Source organism: Eucalyptus grandis, chromosome 10 (genome assembly GCF_016545825.1).
Source record: "Eucalyptus grandis isolate ANBG69807.140 chromosome 10, ASM1654582v1, whole genome shotgun sequence".
Taxonomy (NCBI): Eukaryota; Viridiplantae; Streptophyta; class Magnoliopsida; order Myrtales; family Myrtaceae; genus Eucalyptus; species Eucalyptus grandis.
In genome coordinates, this window is record NC_052621.1 from 35,763,709 (window position 1) to 35,783,755 (window position 20,047).

Below are 20,047 nucleotides of genomic sequence, written 5' to 3' on the forward strand. Positions count from 1 at the left end.
GCCACGAGCTCAGGGCTTGGCGAGCTCGGGTTGGTCTAATTGGCCGAACCTTGAGCTTGCCGACCCACATCTTGTTAGGTCGTTGGGTTGTTGGCTATCGCTAAAGCATTCTACCAGTGGAGAAAGGAGGAGGAAGAAGGAGGAAGGAAAAGAAAAAGAAAAAGAAAAAGAAAAAGAAAAGAAAATAAAATTAAAAAATTGATTTTTTAAAAATAAAAATAATTAGAATTTGCTGTCGGGCGGCGATGGCCGTGAGCACCCGTAAGGTATGCCGGAGTTGGATCTTGGATGTCAAAAAAATTAATTAGAATTTCAATTAAAAAACTATATAAAAATAAATTTTAAAAATATTTAAAAATTAAACATTAAAATTTCGATTTATTTTTGGTAATTTTTCCCAAAAATCAAATTAGATACCAAACGGTGGAAAATATTTTCTAATTTATTTTCAGATTTTAACTGAATACTAGAAAATATTATCATTTTTCTAGAAAATGACTTGCTAAAAAACATTTTTCAAAAACAAGATTTTTTTGCTGAACGAATGGAGCCTTAGTGTTAACATTTTCACGTTACGAACCTGTCAACACCCAAAATTGATCGAGCTCACGACTGTTGACTCGGGCCGAGTAAGATTGAGCAAGGCATGGCGAGGTTGGAATTGGCCAAGGCTTTTTTGGTCGGCAATTTCGGACAATCGACAAGGTGACAGAAAGTTGCCGACGGGTATCATGAAAAAAAATTATTTAGTGTTGAGTCGCAAGGCGTTGGTTAGTGAAAGTCGATTCTGTCGACAGAGGGGTCAAAGTTGAAGCAAAGATTGAGGCCAATAATTTCGCCTAACGTGATCACCGGTTCATAGAGGCCAAGAAATTCAAGGGCCACACTAATGATAATAGCCGAGAAATACGGGCTGTCATAGCCGTTTGAAAGAGAAGATACGAAATATGGATCGAACCATTGAGGTGGGGCAAGTGATGAGGTCATGATAATGGAAGTGGTATGTATTTTGATAACCGTTTGTATATATATGTCGCTAAATTTTAGAAGACAGGTAGGCTGTTGTTTGCTTTCTTTGCAACTGTTGTTAGCCGTTTCAGTAGCTATAAATATTAAGATTGTAATTTGAGCAAGAGACCACACCTCAATCAATGAACACCCGCTATTATATTTTATCTTTCTGTTATCTTTATGTTTCAATACTCTGTTAAATGGCTGGCCTCGAATGCTTCTGGTTTTCACATCTTTAAATTTCTTGTTAGTCCACGTTTCTTGTCCAAGAATCAACAAAGGGCTCTTCACGTCCTTTGTCAATTTCCACATAAGACACTTTTTCGGCCAAACAGAAGTTTGCGGACAAATTACCGTATGCATGATCAGATTTGAATGCTGATATGAATTTTAATCTGCTCCCGTTATGCTTTTCGCTTGAGGATTTTGATCAAAAGGTTTAATCATTAATCAAAGGAGGTAAAATAAATAAGAAATATACGCACCATGCGACGTGAAAATATTACATTTAAAAGCATATGAAGTCGAGGAATCGTTTACAGATCCAATTTGCACCTCCTATAGCATCGGCAATCCAACTTTATCGATGCAGACCAGATTTCCTCATTACTTTTTCAGGAAAAAAACAAGATAAGGCACGGCACACGAAAGTCTGCAGCTGCTACCAATTGAAACTGCAACATGTCATTTCTTGGCTAAATCCATCATGCCAAAAGCCGCAAGGTCTGTGTGTACAGGCGTTTAGAATTTGGTGATAAAACTGGCGGAAGATGGTGAGTTGGATATGTATAATTCGAATTTGTAATATTGCAAAGTCTCTCTCTCTGTCTGTTTATCTTTTCGCAGTTACGAGGTGGAGCTGATTGAGGTTCAGACACGGACCATCTGCGCGTATTTTTACGTTGGTAGGAGTCCCAAGATTGAGATAAAGACAAGCAATCGCCTAACATCCAAAAGTTCCCAATCTACAAACCCCAAAACCAGCCACGAGCTTCAATCAAATGTATATATAAAAATTCCGAGGAAAAAAGCTTAGAGTTCTCGTCTGCTTAGGGCCTGTTTGTCAAGGGCGCATTTGGCAACTTACGAAATAATAATTGATGCTATTCTTTTGTTCTCGAGAATAGATTTGAAACAAAAATCCGCTTGATAAAATTTTTATTCTTGAAAACAATTTTATTTTTCTAGAGAATAGATAAAAAAAAAAAAAAAACTGCTTTTATTCCTAGGAACAATTCAAAAATCAAGCCAACCTAAATTTATTTATTTATTTTCTTTTTTTTTTCTTCTTCCTTCTCTCTTCTTCTTTTTCGCCGCCACTACCGCTAGTCATTGGTGACTGGTTAGGCGAGGTCCAACGAGCTCATGTTGGCCTGGCGAGGTTGAGCCTTGCTAGCGGCTAGGCAAGATTGACTCACCAAATCTAGGCGAGGCTCCTCGCCCAGCCAAGGCTCAACCGACGAGATGCGGCCTTGCTAAAGGCTGACAACCTTTTAGCCGATCGCTGATCGCTGGTCATCCTAAGCCTAGCAACCAGCCAAGGCTTGAAGAAGAAGAGAAAAAAAATAATAATAAAGAAGAAAAAAGGAAAAGAAAAAATTGTTAAAAATTAAAAAGAAAAATGATTTTGTTTAAAAATTTTGAGGACGGTGTCAAAGGTAGTTATATTTTGAGAATATAAATTTTAGATAGTTACTAAATGCCTTCAAATGCTTAGAAATTATTTCTTGAAACAGAATTTAAAAAAAAAACATTTTATGATCAAAAATTATTTTTGGGAACAAAATAGTTACCAAATACACCTTAATAGGCTAAATAATAACTAATCCTATTCTTTTATTCTCGTGACTAGATCCGAGACAAGATCATCATCATTATTATTATAAGGCTCTTCATTCTCAATAATTGAACGGTTCTTCTATGTGTTTTTTTTTTTTTTTTTTTTTAAATATATATAAACTCCTCCATCAATTGGTGTGCTTGAGGAGAAGCAAAAGGTCAGTGCCCCAAGAACCCAAGCTCTTCCATTCATGGCCCTCCTCTGGAGCTTACCAGGTACATCCATAGCATGATGATCATTGAAGTGTCCCTGCAATGAAAGTGACATTGTTTCTTTTGTATGAACGAAACAGATATTATTCATTCATGGTACCGTACAGTTGAGATTTTGACATGTTTTTGGTCTTTCGCTGTCTGCTTTAGCTAACTTGGTCAGAAACAAACGGGCCTACTGCAATTTTAGTTTTTCATTCTTAATTTGGTATATGTTGAATTCAGAGGCATTCTCTTGGACATGTGATGGAGAGTTTGATTTGGGTTCTTGCATCCAAAGGAGCATAATTGACGCAACCAACCTGCTTTTCCTCTGCGCTTTCTGCGTCTTTTGGATTGCCGTCAGCCTTAGAAAGCGCAATGCTAATGGAAACAACACTGAGAGGGACTTCGTACTTGTTGTCGCCGCAGTGTGTTGCGCATTTAGTGGCATCGCGCACTTTGGTGTTGGCCTCCAGGGTTCTATAGTTCAATCCGACATAACTAGACCTCAGAGCTGGTTGCTTCACTTTATTAGAGGATTGATATGGATGTCCTTGACAGTTTCGTTACTTGCTGTGAAATCAAAATGGATGAGAACTCTGGTCACTCTTTGGTGGGTCGCCTTCTCTTTGCTCGTCACAGCTCTCAACCTCAGGCTCTTGTTGGATGGGCACGGAATCAAAGTTTTAGACATTGCGACTTGGCCTATAAACTTCCTTCTCCTGTTCTGTGCCTTCAGGATATATTTTGTGGTTCCCAAACCCAAATCAGATGAGAAATTATACGAACCTCTACTAGGTGCAAAGCCTTATGAATCCCGGTCACAGCTTGGCTGTGCCAGATGTCTCAGCAAGTTGACATTTTCTTGGATTAATCCATTGTTACGCTTGGGATACTCAAAACCACTAGAGTTCGAGGACATCCCATCTCTGGTCTCCGAGGATGAAGCTGATCTGGCCTATCAAAAATTTTCACGTGCATGGGATGTGGTTGTAAATGATCCAAAGGGGTCACAGAGCTACTTAATTATTAAGACCATTGCGAAAGTATATTTCAAGGAGAACATCTTCACAGGCTTATGTGCTCTTTTCCGAATGATATCCGTTGTTGTTTCCCCTTTGTTACTGTATTGGTTCGTGAATTACTCGAATGAAGGCGCTGGAAATTTGTCAGAAGGGTTCGTTATTATTGGGTGCTTGATTCTTGCCAAGCTAGTCGAGTCTTTTTCGCAGAGGCATTACTTCTTTAATTCCAGGAGGTCTGGAATGAGGATGAGATCGGCTGTTATGGTAGCGGTCTACCAGAAGCAGCTGAAACTTTCGAACACCGGTAGAAAACGGCACTCAACAGGTGAAATCATGAATTATATCGCAGTGGATGCATATCGGATGGGTGAATTGCCTTGGTGGTTTCATTCCACTTGGACCCTCACGCTGCAACTCTTCATGTCCATCGGTGTGCTCTTTGCGGTGATCGGCATTGGTGCTCTTCCGGCCTTAGTCCCGCTCCTCATTTGTGGACTCCTAAATGTCCCTTTCGCCAAGATCCTCCAAAACTGCCAGTCCCAGTTCATGATCGCCCAAGATGAACGGCTCCGGTCCACTTCAGAGATCCTGAACAGCATGAAGATCATAAAGTTGCATTCGTGGGAAGAAAGATTCAGAAACTTGATAGAGTTGGGCCGTGCCACCGAGATGAAGTGGCTGGCCAAAGCCCAGTTCCAGAGGGCTTTTGCAACTGGGATTTATTGGGTGTCTCCGACTATAATTTCTTCGGTGATTTTCTTAGGTTGCGCTCTCTTGCATAGCGCCCCATTAAATGCTAGTACTATCTTCACAGTTCTTGCAACGTTGCGGGCGATGGGTGAGCCTGTTAGAATGATCCCTGAGGCCCTTTCTATATTGATCCAAACGATGGTGTCCTTCAATCGTATTAATGCGTTTTTGGTAGATGACGAGCTGAAGAACGACAGAATAAGGGCAGTCCCATTAGAGGATTCATCTAGCACCGCCAGCATACACATTTTATCAGGGAATTTTGCTTGGGACATGGACTCTCCACTCTTGACTCTGAAAGACATAAACTTGGAAGCCAAATGTGGGCAGAAGATAGCAATCTGTGGTCCAGTCGGGGCTGGCAAATCATCGCTTCTTCATGCCATACTAGGAGAAATGACCAAAACTACGGGAACTGTGAGTTTTCCAGATATCTATGCCCATAAGTTGTACACCACTGTCATGCACATAATTTTAATTTCTTTCGTGTTTCTTATTGTAGGTTACAATATGTGGATCAATCGCTTATGTTTCTCAAACTTCCTGGATCCAAAGTGGGACGGTTAGGGACAACATACTCTATGGAAAACCAATGGATGCAGCCCGATACAAGAATGCTATAAAAGCGTGCGCACTGGATAAGGATATCAGCAGCTTCAGTCATGGAGATCTCACAGAAATAGGCCAGAGAGGGCTCAACATGAGTGGTGGACAGAAGCAGAGGATTCAACTTGCTCGAGCCGTCTATAATGATGCAGACATTTATCTTCTTGATGACCCTTTCAGTGCGGTCGATGCACACACTGCTGCAATACTTTTCAATGTAAGAAGTTGAATTCATATTTTCCCAAGGAAAAAAAAATAATCGAGAGAAACACCAAAGATTTACAAGCTTGCCATGTTTTTTCGAGTCTTTTACTGCAGGACTGTGTCATGGGCATGCTTGAAAATAAGATGGTCATCCTAGTGACTCACCAAGTGGAATTTCTCTCGGATATGGATCAAATTTTGGTAAGAACCGGTTTCCATACTTGTCATATACATAATTAGATAAGTGTTTCGGCCAATATTACTTTCTCCTTCGGATATGCTAGAGATGAATCGCTTTTTCTGCTGTGAAGCTGATGGAGGAGGGACGTGTTACACAATCAGGGAGCTACCAGGAGCTTTTGACAGCAGTAACAGCGTTCGAACAGCTTGTGAATGCTCACAAAGAAGTTTTAACCACATTTGGACCTTCAAACAGTGAAATCCCCGGTGACATTGCGAATTCAAATATGGTCAAGCTCGAGGAATCTAAAGAGACTGAACAAGGCGAGATACCAGAGAAGGCCCAACTGGGAGGGCAACTTACAGAAGAAGAAGAAAAGGAGATTGGTGACGCTGGGCGGAAGGCGTTCTGGGATTACATAATGGTGTCAAAAGGATCAACCCTTCTGTTTTTAGGCTTACTGACACAGTTAGCATTTGTGGTGCTTCAGGCTGGATCGACCTATTGGCTAGCACTAGCTGTTCAGTTCCAGGACATTGGTAGTGGCACCTTAATCGGTGTCTTCACTGGGATTTCGTTACTTAGTACCTTGTTTGTGTTCTTTAGATCCTTCATCATAGCTCATCTGGGTCTAAAGGCCTCCAAGGCCTTCTTTTCAGGTTTAACTGATTCAATATTCAGAGCTCCGATGCTCTTCTTCGATTCTACTCCAGTGGGGAGGATTCTGACCCGAGTAAGATTATATTCACATTCATTTTATGATATCTTCAGCACCATAATTTTGTATTCAGCACTTTCCATACAGGGAATCAGGCTGACGTTCAAATTTTCGCAGGCTTCATCAGACTTAAGCATGCTAGATTTTGACATCCCATTCTCCATCATCTTTGTGATAGCTGCTGGAATTGAACTTCTAGCTATAATTGGGATTATGGCCTCAGTCACATGGCAAGTTCTCATGGTTGCGACTTTTGCAATGGTTGCTGCAAAATATGTTCAGGTGATTTTCCAAGTCTAGACCTTTTAAATTTGTCCATATCCGTTGAGCACAAAGGCTAACCATGTTCTGTCCCACGACTAAAAGGCATACTACTTGGCATCGGCGCGCGAATTAATAAGAATCAACGGAACAACAAAAGCTCCCCTTATGAACTATACAGCCGAGACATCCCTAGGTGTGGTCACCATAAGAGCTTTCAACGCAGTAGACAGATTCTTCTGCAATTTCCTGAAACTGGTGGATGCCGATGCGAAACTTTTTTTCCACTCTAATGCACTAATGGAGTGGCTAGTTCTGAGAATAGAAACACTACAGAACCTGACCCTACTCACTGCTTCTCTTCTTCTGATTCTTCTTCCTAAGGGAAACGTACCTCCAGGTAACTGAAAATTTACTAGATACAGCGAGAACTTGTCAAATTGTCAAAAGTACTAGTTAAATCTGCTTATCCCGCTCTTGCAGGACTTGTGGGGTTATCTCTTTCTTATGCTTTTACGTTGACGGGTACGCATGTTTTCGTGACCCAGTGGTATTGCCACTTGTCAAACTACATTATCTCAGTCGAGCGAATCAAACAGTTCATGCACATACCATCTGAGCCTGCAGCGGTCGCGGAGAATCATAGGCCACCGTCTTCATGGCCATCAAAGGGCCGGATTGAGCTGCAAGAACTAAAGGTTCGAACTGCATTAAAAATCAGAAAATTTTATCAGGTTGCCAATATGAAGTGTTTTTTCTTATTTGGTTTCAGCTAAGGTACCGTCCCAATGCACCACTCGTGTTGAAGGGAATCAATTGCACATTCAAAGAAGGAAACAGGGTCGGTGTTGTCGGAAGAACCGGAAGTGGGAAAACGACTCTGATCAGTGCATTATTTCGATTGGTCGAGCCAGCAAGTGGGACAATCTACATTGACGGTTTAGACATTACTTCCATTGGATTGAAGGACTTGAGGATGAAGCTCAGCATCATCCCTCAGGAGCCCACTTTGTTCAGAGGCAGTGTTCGGACGAACATGGACCCTCTTGGCCTTTACTCTGACCATGAGATTTGGATGGTAATATGCATACTAGGCTTCATTTTTGGACTTCTTCTTATAATCTCTCCCAGTTAGATCATCTTTTTTCATGGATGTGGCGAACCGACATGTGTTCATTTCTTGATCTATAGGCTCTGGAAAAATGTCAGCTTAAGGCCACAATTAGCAGCCTTCCGAATCAGCTTGATTCTTCCGGTGAGCATTCTGTTACATTACATGTACCAATCTAGTCACAGCTTTAAAGTCACTAAAATCCTGCTAAGATAAGACAATAATTGTTCATAGCAATGCAATAGTAGCTTACACTCCAAGCATGTACCAATATCATCAGACCTTAAATCAAAATGATTCAGAATCTTTTTTATGCTAATGGGAATGTGAACTGCTTCTTCAAATTTCAAACAGTGAGCGATGGAGGAGAGAATTGGAGTGCTGGGCAGAGGCAGCTCTTTTGCCTGGGAAGAGTTCTACTGAGGAGGAACAGAATCCTAGTTCTTGATGAAGCCACGGCTTCAATTGATTCAACCACTGATGCCGTTCTTCAGAGGATCATCAGGCAAGAGTTCCCAGATTGCACTGTGATCACCGTGGCTCACAGAGTCCCCACTGTCATAGACAGTGACATGGTCATGGTCCTCTCTCATGGTAAGTTTCTAGCTATCCTATACATTCATAATCTCTATCATGAAACAATTACAATCTCATTTTGTTTTTGTAAATTGAGTTTATGTTTAGTCTTTAAGAAGTAGAACATATCTGTCTCGTTGTGACTTGTCAAGGAAAATTTAAGGCCGCGGTGGATTGGGATTGCTGAAAACTTATTCAAAGATCAAACCATTTAATGCTTATAATTTCAAGTTATCCGTGAATACATTAGGCAAAAATGGATTTTGAGAAAAATTACTGTGATGGTGCCCTGAAAAGGGGTCATTTTATAGCTGGAACGATTTGTTATAATAAAAGGGGCTCTGTTTAGCACACTAGCCGTGTGAAAAACTTGTTACACAAGCAGATTGAGGCACGGACACATTTATAGTTATTGATTTTGATAGCTCTATTCAATTTAATAGTCTATTAAAGATTTCATCTGATTACTGTTTTTATATAATAAAAATATTTTACACTGACGATGTACCTTGTGTGATTTCATAGTAAAAAATACAGTATTTAAAAAAAAAATTAACATGGATATAATTGGTGTTTTTTGCTTCCTTTTTTCTAAGGAAATCTGGTGGAGTATGAGGAGCCCTCAAAGTTGATGGAGACCAATTCCTACTTCTCCAAGCTGGTTGCTGAATACTGGGCAAGTTGCAGGAGAAGCTCCTCCTATAATCTTGGAAATCATCTCTGCTAAGGCATTCTTATTTATTATCGCTGGACAATTAATTTTTCAGTGTGCCTTTAATGTAATAGTTTTTCAATCAAGTGCATTGCAATGTGGGTTGATGGTCATTTTATAATCTATAGTAGCATTGTTTTATCATTTCGTGGAGTCTATATTAATGCATAAGGACTGTTATTAAGGTTGAACCAACATATTTGTGCCATTAATTTTGTCAAGCCAAATCAGCAATATGGATACACTTATCATATGTCTAAGCAAAGTTGTGCCAAAGTGAACCGTGAGCTTGTGACATTATTTCAAACCTTATTTTGATAGTTCAACAGCTCTTTATAAATAAGTATCACGCACGGAAATTGCACAAGTTTTCTGTTAGTAGCATTATTTCATCATGTCATTATATATATGAGAGCTGAAATAGTTAGTAGCATTATTCCTCCTTGCCATATCCTGTAGAGATTTGTATTTCCTTTGAACCTCTTTATGGTGGCTTAATTTAGATTAAGCTTGTGTATACTCTTCCAAACAATGTCTCACTGGTTGGAATCTACTTGTAATTTCTTAAAAAGTTAGAATGCTAGTAGATCACAGTAATAATGCACAAGTACTACTACGGCATTTGTGCACTTATCATCAAATATTACAACCAGTGAATTGCTCTCAGGAATAATGAACTGCTCGCTATATTACAATAGTATATGTATTTAAAGAATAAAGCTTTCTCAATTTGTAAACTTTCTCACAAATTCATGTCTGATGGTCTTCAAGATCTATACAAACAGTTGGAAACTCTTCAAGTGATCAATTTACCCATTCAAGATAAACTTCATAATCACCGGGAGATTTTGTCACCTATACAATTATATTGTTCTGCGGTAATGTGATTTCCATGAATAGAACTTTTTGTTTCTCGAGATTTAGATTTTTCTCAAAAGGAATATTCGGGTCTTGAGACATGATGTGTATTTATACAATACACACATTCTTTTTAGGTGATATAGGGAACCGCTTACACTAGCAACTCGTGAGTTTATCAAGCTTCCCACCGTTAGTTGACTTGCGGGCTGCCTTCTATATGACTCCGACTACATGAACTCTTCACCCAGTTACAATAATTCCAAGTCCTCCTGAACTTCCTGTTTCTTGACTTGTTCACCTCCATCAAGGTCCTTCTGCTCATCTTTAGTCTTTCACTTCCTACTTCCAGTTCTATCGGTGGTAATAGAGTTTTCCTTGCATTGGTTCAACCCGAGATAATGCAATATTTGCATCTATCCGGTAGTAACAATATATATGACTTTGTCAATTTCAAAATGTCATCAGATGTTTTCTAAATAATATGTAAAAATCATTAAAAAGGTTCTAAAGTAGGAATTAATGAAGTTGGACACGTACAAATTTGTCATAAATGTTTATTGTTTGTTCTAAAATTAATTTCGTAAATTAATCCTTCTAAGCCGTAACTTTGTATTATGACTAGGAAACTAATTTTTCAGTTAGCTAAATCTTGGGTTATCTTTCTAGCTAGAAATTAATTAAATGAATTTATTTCCAATACATGCATTAAATTAATTATACTCCAATTTATGTGAACAGTTAGAAAGCTCTCATTCTAGCTGGCTAGACATGGGGAACTTCTCTTCGATTCATTGTGTAACACCCTACCTTAAAAAGTGTATATAAAAAGATATCATATTGCATTATTGATTTATATAGCCAGAAAATTAGCACAAGTGTTATGGCTGGTTCTATCCACTATAGCTAGAGTCCTCAACTAATCAAGGACCACATGGATAGTGGAAAAATGACAGGAAAAAAAAAGTATAAATTTTATGTTAGATGTTTGAAAGTCATAAAATAATAAACAAACGTATCTTAGAAATATTTATTAAACATGACTGAAATTTGAAACCTCTAATGCTATAGCTAATGGAAACTATCCCCTACGCCTTAGAGAGAGCCCTAGCACCCACAACAATGCCTTTAGAGATAAAGACATGTCGAATCACAACCTAGCTACAAAGAAAACAACCTTAAAGTGGTTTATGCACTACAAATTGAAATTGATTACAATAAATTTCGAAAGATGCACACAACTTGATCATGGTCATGGAATTGTGCTCATCCGGAGACCACAAAAAAAAAAAAGCATAAAAAAAATTTCAATTCCATGCAAAAAAATCAAAAAGGTGAAATGTACTAGCATCGGCTTAAATAAACACAAGTGGTCAATGTTTATCATCCAACTGCAAATTTGCACTTCAAACCTACGTTTTATATTGAGAGGTAATGAGAGAGAGAGAGAGAGAGAGAGAGAGAGAGAGAGAGAGAGAGAGAGAGAGAGAGTCTACCCTACCCCGTAATATACGTGTACAATGACAGAGGCCACATGCATATAGATTGAGAAGCATTTAATAGAAAAAAAATTATATAAGTCAACCTATTCAAAGTTTTAATACGTCTTGATCATGTTAATTCAAGATTTTCTTTTCTTCAAGTACCATTTGTCGAGTTATCTTGGCTGTTTTATGTCAATAATTACGTCTAGTAGGAATAAAAGGGGCTTTAATTACGCTAGAATCCCATGAACCAATGGGCTCACTCTCAAGGATGAAGACAATGAGAGGATGAAGATAATGACAAAAATTGTAATATTTAATAATGTTATTCTTCAGAAAAATGAAGTACGTACAAAATACTTAATTTATTTGAACCCGCGTCAACTCTCAGCAACTCCTTTTGTCCGTAGTCTCGGGGGTGATGGAAAATGACGAATTTCATATCAGCAAGTTGCCAAATAATGAATTTATATCCAGAGAATTTTGGACCTGGGAATTTTGCTTTGTAATATTAAACATTACTCATCCGTCACCGCCAACGAAAAAAGCACTACATTTTCGTCTTTGCAGGGCAGATTGTTTCATACAACTAACTTATTTTATTAAGACTATTGGTCGTATACACCCATTAAAGGAAGAGGAGCCGTATAACTCGGCGATGTTAGGAATACTAAATATTTATTACAGTTTGAGAATTAAATAAGTTCATAAAATTAGTTAGTTGTTAAGATGAACCATAAGCATGTTTGTCCTTTTCACTCAAGGTTGGAGTTCGAATCGCCACGTTTGCACTATTTTATTGGGTCTATCTTCAGCAGCATAGAACTGTATGATTCCGGTATTTTTTTTTGTCGGTTCTATTCTAATCTTACTCTGACACTCATTCTTAAACTTTTACCATGCCTCCTTGCAGGGGTGTGGGAGTCGAAACCCATTCCTGAAATGAAATCGTTCCCACCCCAATCCCCCCTGAGAAGGTGGGGATTTGAACCTCCCACCTCCCCCTTCCAAGTTAGAAGGGTGGCCACTGGGGTGAACCCCCAGTGGTTTGGTTCCAGTAATTAATTGATGTGTGTATTGAGCGGGAGGACTGCCACATTTGACAGGGATTAATTATGTACTTAAAGAGACATGAAATGGATGCATGTACACAACACCTCCTATGGATCATGGTGGTTGCCAAAGTTCTAGTGAGCACCACGGTTATATAAAGAAGAAAGACAAAAAAAGGAAAAGAAAAAGTGGAACATCTATGGTGAATGAGTACGCTATGTAAGTTAGATAATTACTGCTACTCATCCAAATGTTGTGCAGTGTAAAATATGCTTCCTAAACGTGCCTAGGACCCAATATGAAATTATTTTACCACTTAGTAAAAAAAGTTAAGTAAAAGCTCTTAATACTTCTGGCGTTGTTGTTTAAAATTCTAATAAAATACTTTCTCGTCATTTGATATAAAAGTCTTAGTATTTCTTATTTATAACTTCACCTACGTTTACCATCTTTCCTTTATGAAAATCTCGACATAAAATAAAATAAAATAAACTGCTTCTTGAGTAAAAGTGATTCTTTTCTTACTACCAAAAAGGAAAAAGTAAAACCGCGCATCTAGCAACAGCTACTCTTGCATTGTTTTGATATTATATAATTGCTCATTCCAATATGCAGGAACCAAATAAGGAACCCCAGATATATCCCCCTTCAAATGATAATGCGATATGACAATCATCTAGAATGTCAAATGATGCACAGTCTACGTAACACATTTGCTATACAATCCTCCTCCATCGCCACTGGTATGAATAGTTACATTTTGAAAATTGACCAATTATCTAAAAAGATGATGATAATTGTGAATTGCATAAGAAAATATTAGACACGTTAGACACGTTATGTACTTCAATTAATTTTAATTTGAAAGATAGAATAACCTTCTTTTCTCATCCTCCTCTCTTTCCTCTCCGTCGCCATCCAATAATAAAGACCTCCCCACTTGCCTATTCCTCCTAATCGTACCAGACAAATAATCCCCACTCAATAACATGGAGCCTCAGGATGAGATTTCGTCTCTATACAGTCTCTCACCCCAATTCTCATCCAGGCTCAAATCCATCATCCAAACCCACCACTCCCCCGGCACGGTGGCCCCGAACACGTGCACGTCCCTCATAGCACGGCGAATTGAAGCGCCGGCCTGTGCCGTGTGGCCCTTGGTGCGCGACTTTGCAAACCCTCAGATGTACAAGCTCTTCATCAAGAGTTGCCACATGAGGGAAGGCAACGGCGGGGTTGGGAGTGTGCGTGACGTTGCGGTGATCTCGGGATTGCCGGCCTTGACGAGCGTGGAGAGATTGGAGGTCCTCGACGATGAGAGGCGCGTGCTGGGCTTTAGGGTGATTGGGGGTGACCATCGGCTCCACGACTACCGCTCGGTGACATCGGTGAATGAGGTGATGACGAATGAAGAAGAAGAAAGAAAGGTCATGACTTTGGTTTTGGAGTCTTATGTTGTGCAAATCCCCGAAGGAAACACTTGTGAAGACACCAGGTTGTTTGCTGACACTATAGTAAGCTGAACCTGCAAAAGCTTGATGAAATAGTCATGGCTTCTTTAAATAAAGAGAAAATGAAGAAGGACATGCATGATGGTGATGAGAAGTGATGATGATGACGATTCATAATGATGCGACTTTATGGGTACATACGATTGTGTGAACAATTCGCATGTGAGTGTAAATGATGGTGCTTATTGATGTTGCTAATTGTATCCGTGAATCATTATACGTTATGCGTTAATTATGCATACTGCTAACCTTTTTCGTCACATCACCCAAGTTTTTCTTCCACTTTTTTCTCATGAACTTTTCAGAGTAGGTTTGATTGGTTGTTTTGTGAACTTTTGTAGTTATTTCTATGAATTGGCAAGTCAATACACAAACATACATACATATATGTATGTTTTCGCATATTACTCAAACCTGATACTTCTCCTAAACATATAGATGAAAGTTAAGTGAACGTGGACTGATGATATTTATGAATGAAGATATGATGTTATATATGTCGGATTCAATGTGATCTTGCTTGGTTATATTATTGTATCTCTAGTTTGCCATCTTGGCATCTTGCCCATGATCGAGTTTAAATCATAAAGGTACTTGGTAACAGCAAAGAGAATATTTTGCATTCGCATTTTCTTAGTTCAATGTTCAGCTTTTTGTTTTTGTTTTTGAATTTCACTTTCCACAGATCATAATTAGGAATCAAAATGGGGAAATTTCTTGCATCTAATCTTTTGTATCAGTCAAGTTCAACTTATTTGGTGTGTCAACCCCCTTCTTGGGCCGAATCCCCTCCCCCTCTTCTCCTTGACCTGCTTCTTTCGGATGTTATCACAGTGCAATGTAATTTGCCCCTCTATCAATAATATTTCCTTTCTGTCAACAAAAAAAAACCTCTGATTTTGAAGAAGGTGATTTATCTAAGTTATCCTCCACCAAATATTCTTCCACACTTACACATGCACACAATTTAATAAGATTGTTTAGCTAGGCTACCTATTCATGATCGGCGGTCTTAAGACGAGGAAAAGGCCGGTATGATATGTGCATAGGGAGTGTTAAGTCTGGCTATTCAAATCTGGTGCAAGTTCATTATGCATAACTACAGGTCTAGAGGTATTTCTTGTGTCTAGAGCTTACCTACTTAAGGTGGACTTAATTCCTTGTGTAAATATCCATGCATATTAAAATATTTCCAAGGCTAAAAGTGAAAGCATTCAGACAAGGGCTATATTTTCCTCAATTTCTAATTAAAGGAAACTTTCACTAATAAGTTTAGTGTGCATGCAAGTGTCTCTATGATGCCCATCACTTGTAACTTACTGATCGGAAGTATGAATGGAGGAAGAAAGAAGAAGGAAAAGATAGCCTTTATAAATGAATATTTGTGGTGAACTTTCTTGATAGGAATTTGCTTGAATATGCATGACCCAGATAAAAAATCGAGAAATTTAGAAATCATTGAGTATCTCATGCCATAAACATAGAATGCATATTGATTGTGATGAATCGCAGTAAAATGAGGAGGAGGTGCTATATATATTGACTGAGCAAGCATGCAAAATAAGGCGATGTTTTTTTTTTTAAATAAGCAAAAATATTATTTTGACATCTTAAGAAGGAGATATAAACATGAATAAAATTACAGGTCTATGTATACTTTCGACTAGCAATGACATTTCTTTGGTTGGACCCACACTACCTAGGTATTAGCATTGACCAACCAGCTATCTCTTTTGCATGTGCTGCCTTTGCTTTCATTCAATTTCCTAATTATTACTAACATCATCATAGTATTTCAATCAATTCAACACTTACTTTTTCCTTTATAAAAATTAAAATTTCTAAAAGATTCTCATGCATTGCCTTTCCAGACATGTCATTGCTTGTATGTGAGTTTAACATACAACAAATGGATCAAAGAAAAGTTATTTGATATTGGCTAGCAAATTTTGCATCCTCCGATATGGCGATGAGAACGTTAAATAGGTCGTGTAAACTTATCAGTCAAAAGGTTCGTAACGAGCAAGTCATATTACTCGAGTTGTAGGCCCTAGCGGTCTTTCTTGACATTATCACGCTCTCCTTCATAAACAAAAACATCAATCGATTTATCAGGTTGATTTACATGGCATGCATCAAGGGTTTTGATTGCGATACCGCATATCAAATTGAGGAAAAAGTACCAAAAAAGTCATAAATATATTATATTGATATTAATTCAGTCATAAATCTTTCAATTTGATAAATTTAGTTATGAATATTTTAATATTTATACCAATTCAATTCATTTAGCCAATTTATGCTGACAATAGCTAACATGAACATCGATCATTCTATGTGATGTGACTGGCGTTGACGTTGACATTTTTATAAAATTTTAATTTTTAAAATTTTATCTTCTTTATTTATTCTTTTATTCTTTGTTTTGGCTAGCAACGCAGCCCTCGTTAGATTCGGGCAGGGCTGCCTTGCCTAGAGGTGGTGGGGCTGCGAAGGGCTTATGTATTTAAGTATATATAGTATCATCTCCAGTCATTGCACAGACGTGATTTTTCCTTTCTCTATAATGGGAATATGTATTTAAGCATAAATTGTATTACGTCTTTTAGTGTTAATTATTCATATAAATCTTGCTGTTTTAATTGCAACAAAGATGGAAATTTTTGTCATATTATGATATCAATGTTAAATATAGTGACTCGATAACAATAAGAAAATTCCCAATTGCCGTTTTTAGACGACGGAAGGATATTTTACATATAATCAACTACATTACTGAAGTATTGTGAGAAAATAATGAAAAAAAAAATTGATCGTTGTATTTGTGTTTAGTAATTTGATCGAGAAGTATAAGTAATTGGCAAAATTGGCAAAATTAAAAGGTTAAAGATTGAATTGATATTTGTACAATGAGTTTAAGACTTTTTTGATAATTTTCCCAGATGGAAAAGCAATCTATTTTTGTTGAACATGCTGAAATATTGTTGTAATCTTAATTCTTGTCGGTTTGTCTCGTTATCATGTTTGTCAAAAAATATGCTTCCATGTTGATAATGTTTCGTGCAAATGTGTGAAAAATCGACAGCCCCCACCTTTAATTTTGCTTGACGAACCATATAGATTGGAATCTGAAAAATGGACGTGGAGTCCGCTTGGAACTGGCCTTCATGAAGCTTCATCAACACAAGTCTTTTGATAGTGAACAGATCAAACAACCAACCAGCTACCGTGGCTAGCAAGTTCGCATTGCTTGAGATTGAGAATCTTGCTACAACAGAAATTGACCACTGAATTACATCGAGAACCCAACGATCGAGTCTTTATATATTTGAACTCCCGCATCAGTTGGTGTGCTTGAGGAGAAGCAAAAGCTCAAAGCCCAAAGAACCCAAGATCTTCCATCCATGGCTCTCTTCTAGATGATGAACATTGAAGTGTCTCTGCAATGAAACTGACATCTTTTCTTTTGTATGAATGAAAATGATATCATTTGTTCATACTGCTGTATGATTGAGATCTTGACATGTTCTTCGCCTTCCCAATGTATGCTCTAGCTAACTTGGTCGGTAACCACTGAGGCTGTCATTGGTTTTAGTATTACATTCATTTTCTCGTATGTTGAAATCAGAGACATTCTCTCGGATATGCAATGGAGAGGTTGATTTCGGTTCTCGCCCCCAAAGAAGCATTATCGACGCCATCAACCTGCTTTTCCTCCGCACTTTCTATGTCTCGTGGAACACCGACAGCCTCACAAAGCGCAACGCTAATGGAAACAGCAATAGGAAGGACTTGGTACTCATCGTCGTTGCAGTCTGTTGCCCATGCAGTAGCATCGCACACTTCGGTGTCGCCCTCCGGAGTCTATTACTTCAAGCCGACATAAACAGACCGCAGAGCTGGTTGATTCACTTTGTTAGAGGATTGATGTGGATGTCTTTCGTGGTTTCGTTGCTTGCTGCGACATCCAAGTGGATGAGAACTCTGGTTACTCTTTGGTGGGTCGCCTTCTGTTTGCTCTTCCCAGCTCTGAACGTTGTGACCTGGCCTATAAACTTTCTCCTTCTGCTCTATGCCTTCAGGAAATATGTCGTGGTTCCCGTACCAAAGCTCAAGCCTTTCAACTAAGGGTGCGTACTGTGTTGGCAGCTGGTTGAAAGGCTTGAACGGAGATTTGCCAACATAGTAGTAGGCATTTCACCCACTCTCAACTCACTCTAGACACTGAGAGCTACTATACTCTCCTACTTGGCAGTAGTCAATACTAAAGTGCTGATGAGTCTACCTTCCCCATCGAAAAGGCCTCTAAGTTCCCATCCAAATTTTTCTTTTCAAATTAGTGAAAATACTAGGGTGACATTGTGACGGTTTCCCACCTCAAATCGGATCTCTCGCCTATTTTTTCTCCTCAAACCCTTTAAGAATTTGTTTAGGTCCAAACCCAAATGAGAACTTATATGAACCTCTCTATTGGGTGCAGAGCCTAATGAATCCCGGTCGAGACTTGGTTGTGCCAGACATCTCAGCAAGTTGACATTTTCTTGGATTAATCCATCGTTACACATAGGGTACTCAAAACCACTAGAGTTTGAGGGCATCCCATCTCTAGTCTCCGAGGAGGAGGCTAAACTGGCCTATCAAATGCGGCATTTACTTTGTCTGCAGACATAACGAGATTCCAGAATAGCATGGATTGGTACCCACTAATACCGGATTAGAATTAAGAGCCCAAATATTGATTAACTGAGATTAATAATACGAAACACTTTAAAGTAGGTATTAAACAACTTGGGATACGTGCGGTTTTGTCATTAAAGTCTGTGGCTCATTTAAAAACTAATTCCGTGCATCAATCTTTAAAAGCGAGTCAAATTGTGCAGACGTCATTTTCCACTTCATTGACCCGTACTTTCTCAAGTGGATATTCAAGTAGGGACTTTCTTTATGTTCACAAAATGCTGAAAACTTGCATTGTAACCATTGACTTTCTTTTTCAGCATTGAAAAAATTAGCTAAATCTCGGGTTATATATCTAGCTAGAAAGTTAATTAAATATGCTTATTTTAGACTAAGGCATTAATATTTATTATACTCTCTTTTTTGTGAACAGTTAGAAACTCTCGTTCAAGCTGGCTAGATTAGGGGGAATTAATGGGACCAACCCTACTTAAAAAAAGTGTATATAAAAGGACCATTTTGCATTCTTGATTTATTGGGTCAGAAAATTGGCATAATTGTTGTGGCAGGCACTATACACTATAGCTAGAGCCCTAATCTAATCAAGGACCACATATATAGTGGAAAATTAAATGACAGGAAAAAAATTGGTATAAATGCTATGTTAATGTCGCTAAATAATGAACGTACGTATCTTAGAAATATTCATTACATCTGACTGAAATTCGAAAATATCTAATGCTATAGCTGAGGGAAACTATTCCCCATTTTCCTGAGAGAGAGAGAGAGAGAGAGAGAGAGAGAGAGCCCTAGCAGACACATCAATGTCTCCACAGATACAAGCCATGTCAAATCACAACCTACTACAAAGAGAAACAACACTTAAAGCGGTTCATGCACAGCAAATTGGAATTAATTACAATAAATTTGGAAAAGATGCGTACAGCTCGATCAATGGCGATGGAATTGTGGTCGTTCTGAGACCACAAAAAGAAAACTATAAAAAAATCAAATTCCAATTCCACTCAAAAAAGAGTGAAATGTACTGGCATTGGTTTAAATTAACACAAGTTGTCAATATTTATTATCCAACTAAATAATTGTGCTTCAACCTACGTTTTATATTGAGAGGTAATGAGAGAGAGAGAGAGTCTATACACATATGATGGCCAGGGGCCACATGCATATATCTTAAAGAGCACTTTATTTTAAAATTGCATATTAGTCAACCTATTCGAACCTTTAATACGACATGATTCTGTTAATTTTTTTTTT

At 38.3% G+C, this 20,047-nt stretch overlaps 2 protein-coding genes across 2 annotated transcripts; both read left to right on the forward strand.

Annotated features, from left to right (window-relative positions):
* Nucleotides 1-3,041: 3,041 nt before the first annotated feature.
* LOC104424140 (ABC transporter C family member 8-like) lies at nt 3,042-9,204 on the forward strand. Its single transcript, XM_039303037.1, has 12 exons — nt 3,042-3,066; nt 3,289-5,237; nt 5,323-5,643; nt 5,745-5,831; nt 5,942-6,544; nt 6,647-6,811; nt 6,896-7,190; nt 7,274-7,488; nt 7,563-7,868; nt 7,982-8,045; nt 8,256-8,495; nt 9,074-9,204. Exons 1-12 carry the CDS (start codon nt 3,042-3,044, stop codon nt 9,202-9,204), a joined length of 4,401 nt encoding a protein of 1,466 aa, XP_039158971.1.
* Nucleotides 9,205-13,555: 4,351 nt separating this feature from the next.
* Nucleotides 13,556-14,284, forward strand: LOC104423035 (abscisic acid receptor PYL2). Its single transcript, XM_010035493.3, is given in 2 exon segments — nt 13,556-14,096; nt 14,099-14,284. Coding segments are annotated over 2 exon segments (618 nt in total). The 5' UTR covers nt 13,556-13,573; the 3' UTR covers nt 14,194-14,284.
* The last annotated feature ends 5,763 nt before the right edge of the window (nt 14,285-20,047 follow it).

What these genes read in the sequence shown, in the direction of transcription:
- LOC104424140 (XM_039303037.1), top strand. Translation starts at nt 3,042, where the DNA reads ATGGCCCTCCTCTGGAGCTTACCAG. An exon ending in TTGCTGCAAAATATGTTCAG is followed by an intron (nt 6,812 to 6,895) that starts GTGATTTTCCAA and finishes CACGACTAAAAG; the next exon opens with GCATACTACTTGGCATCGGC. An exon ending in TTGAGCTGCAAGAACTAAAG is followed by an intron (nt 7,489 to 7,562) that starts GTTCGAACTGCA and finishes ATTTGGTTTCAG; the next exon opens with CTAAGGTACCGTCCCAATGC.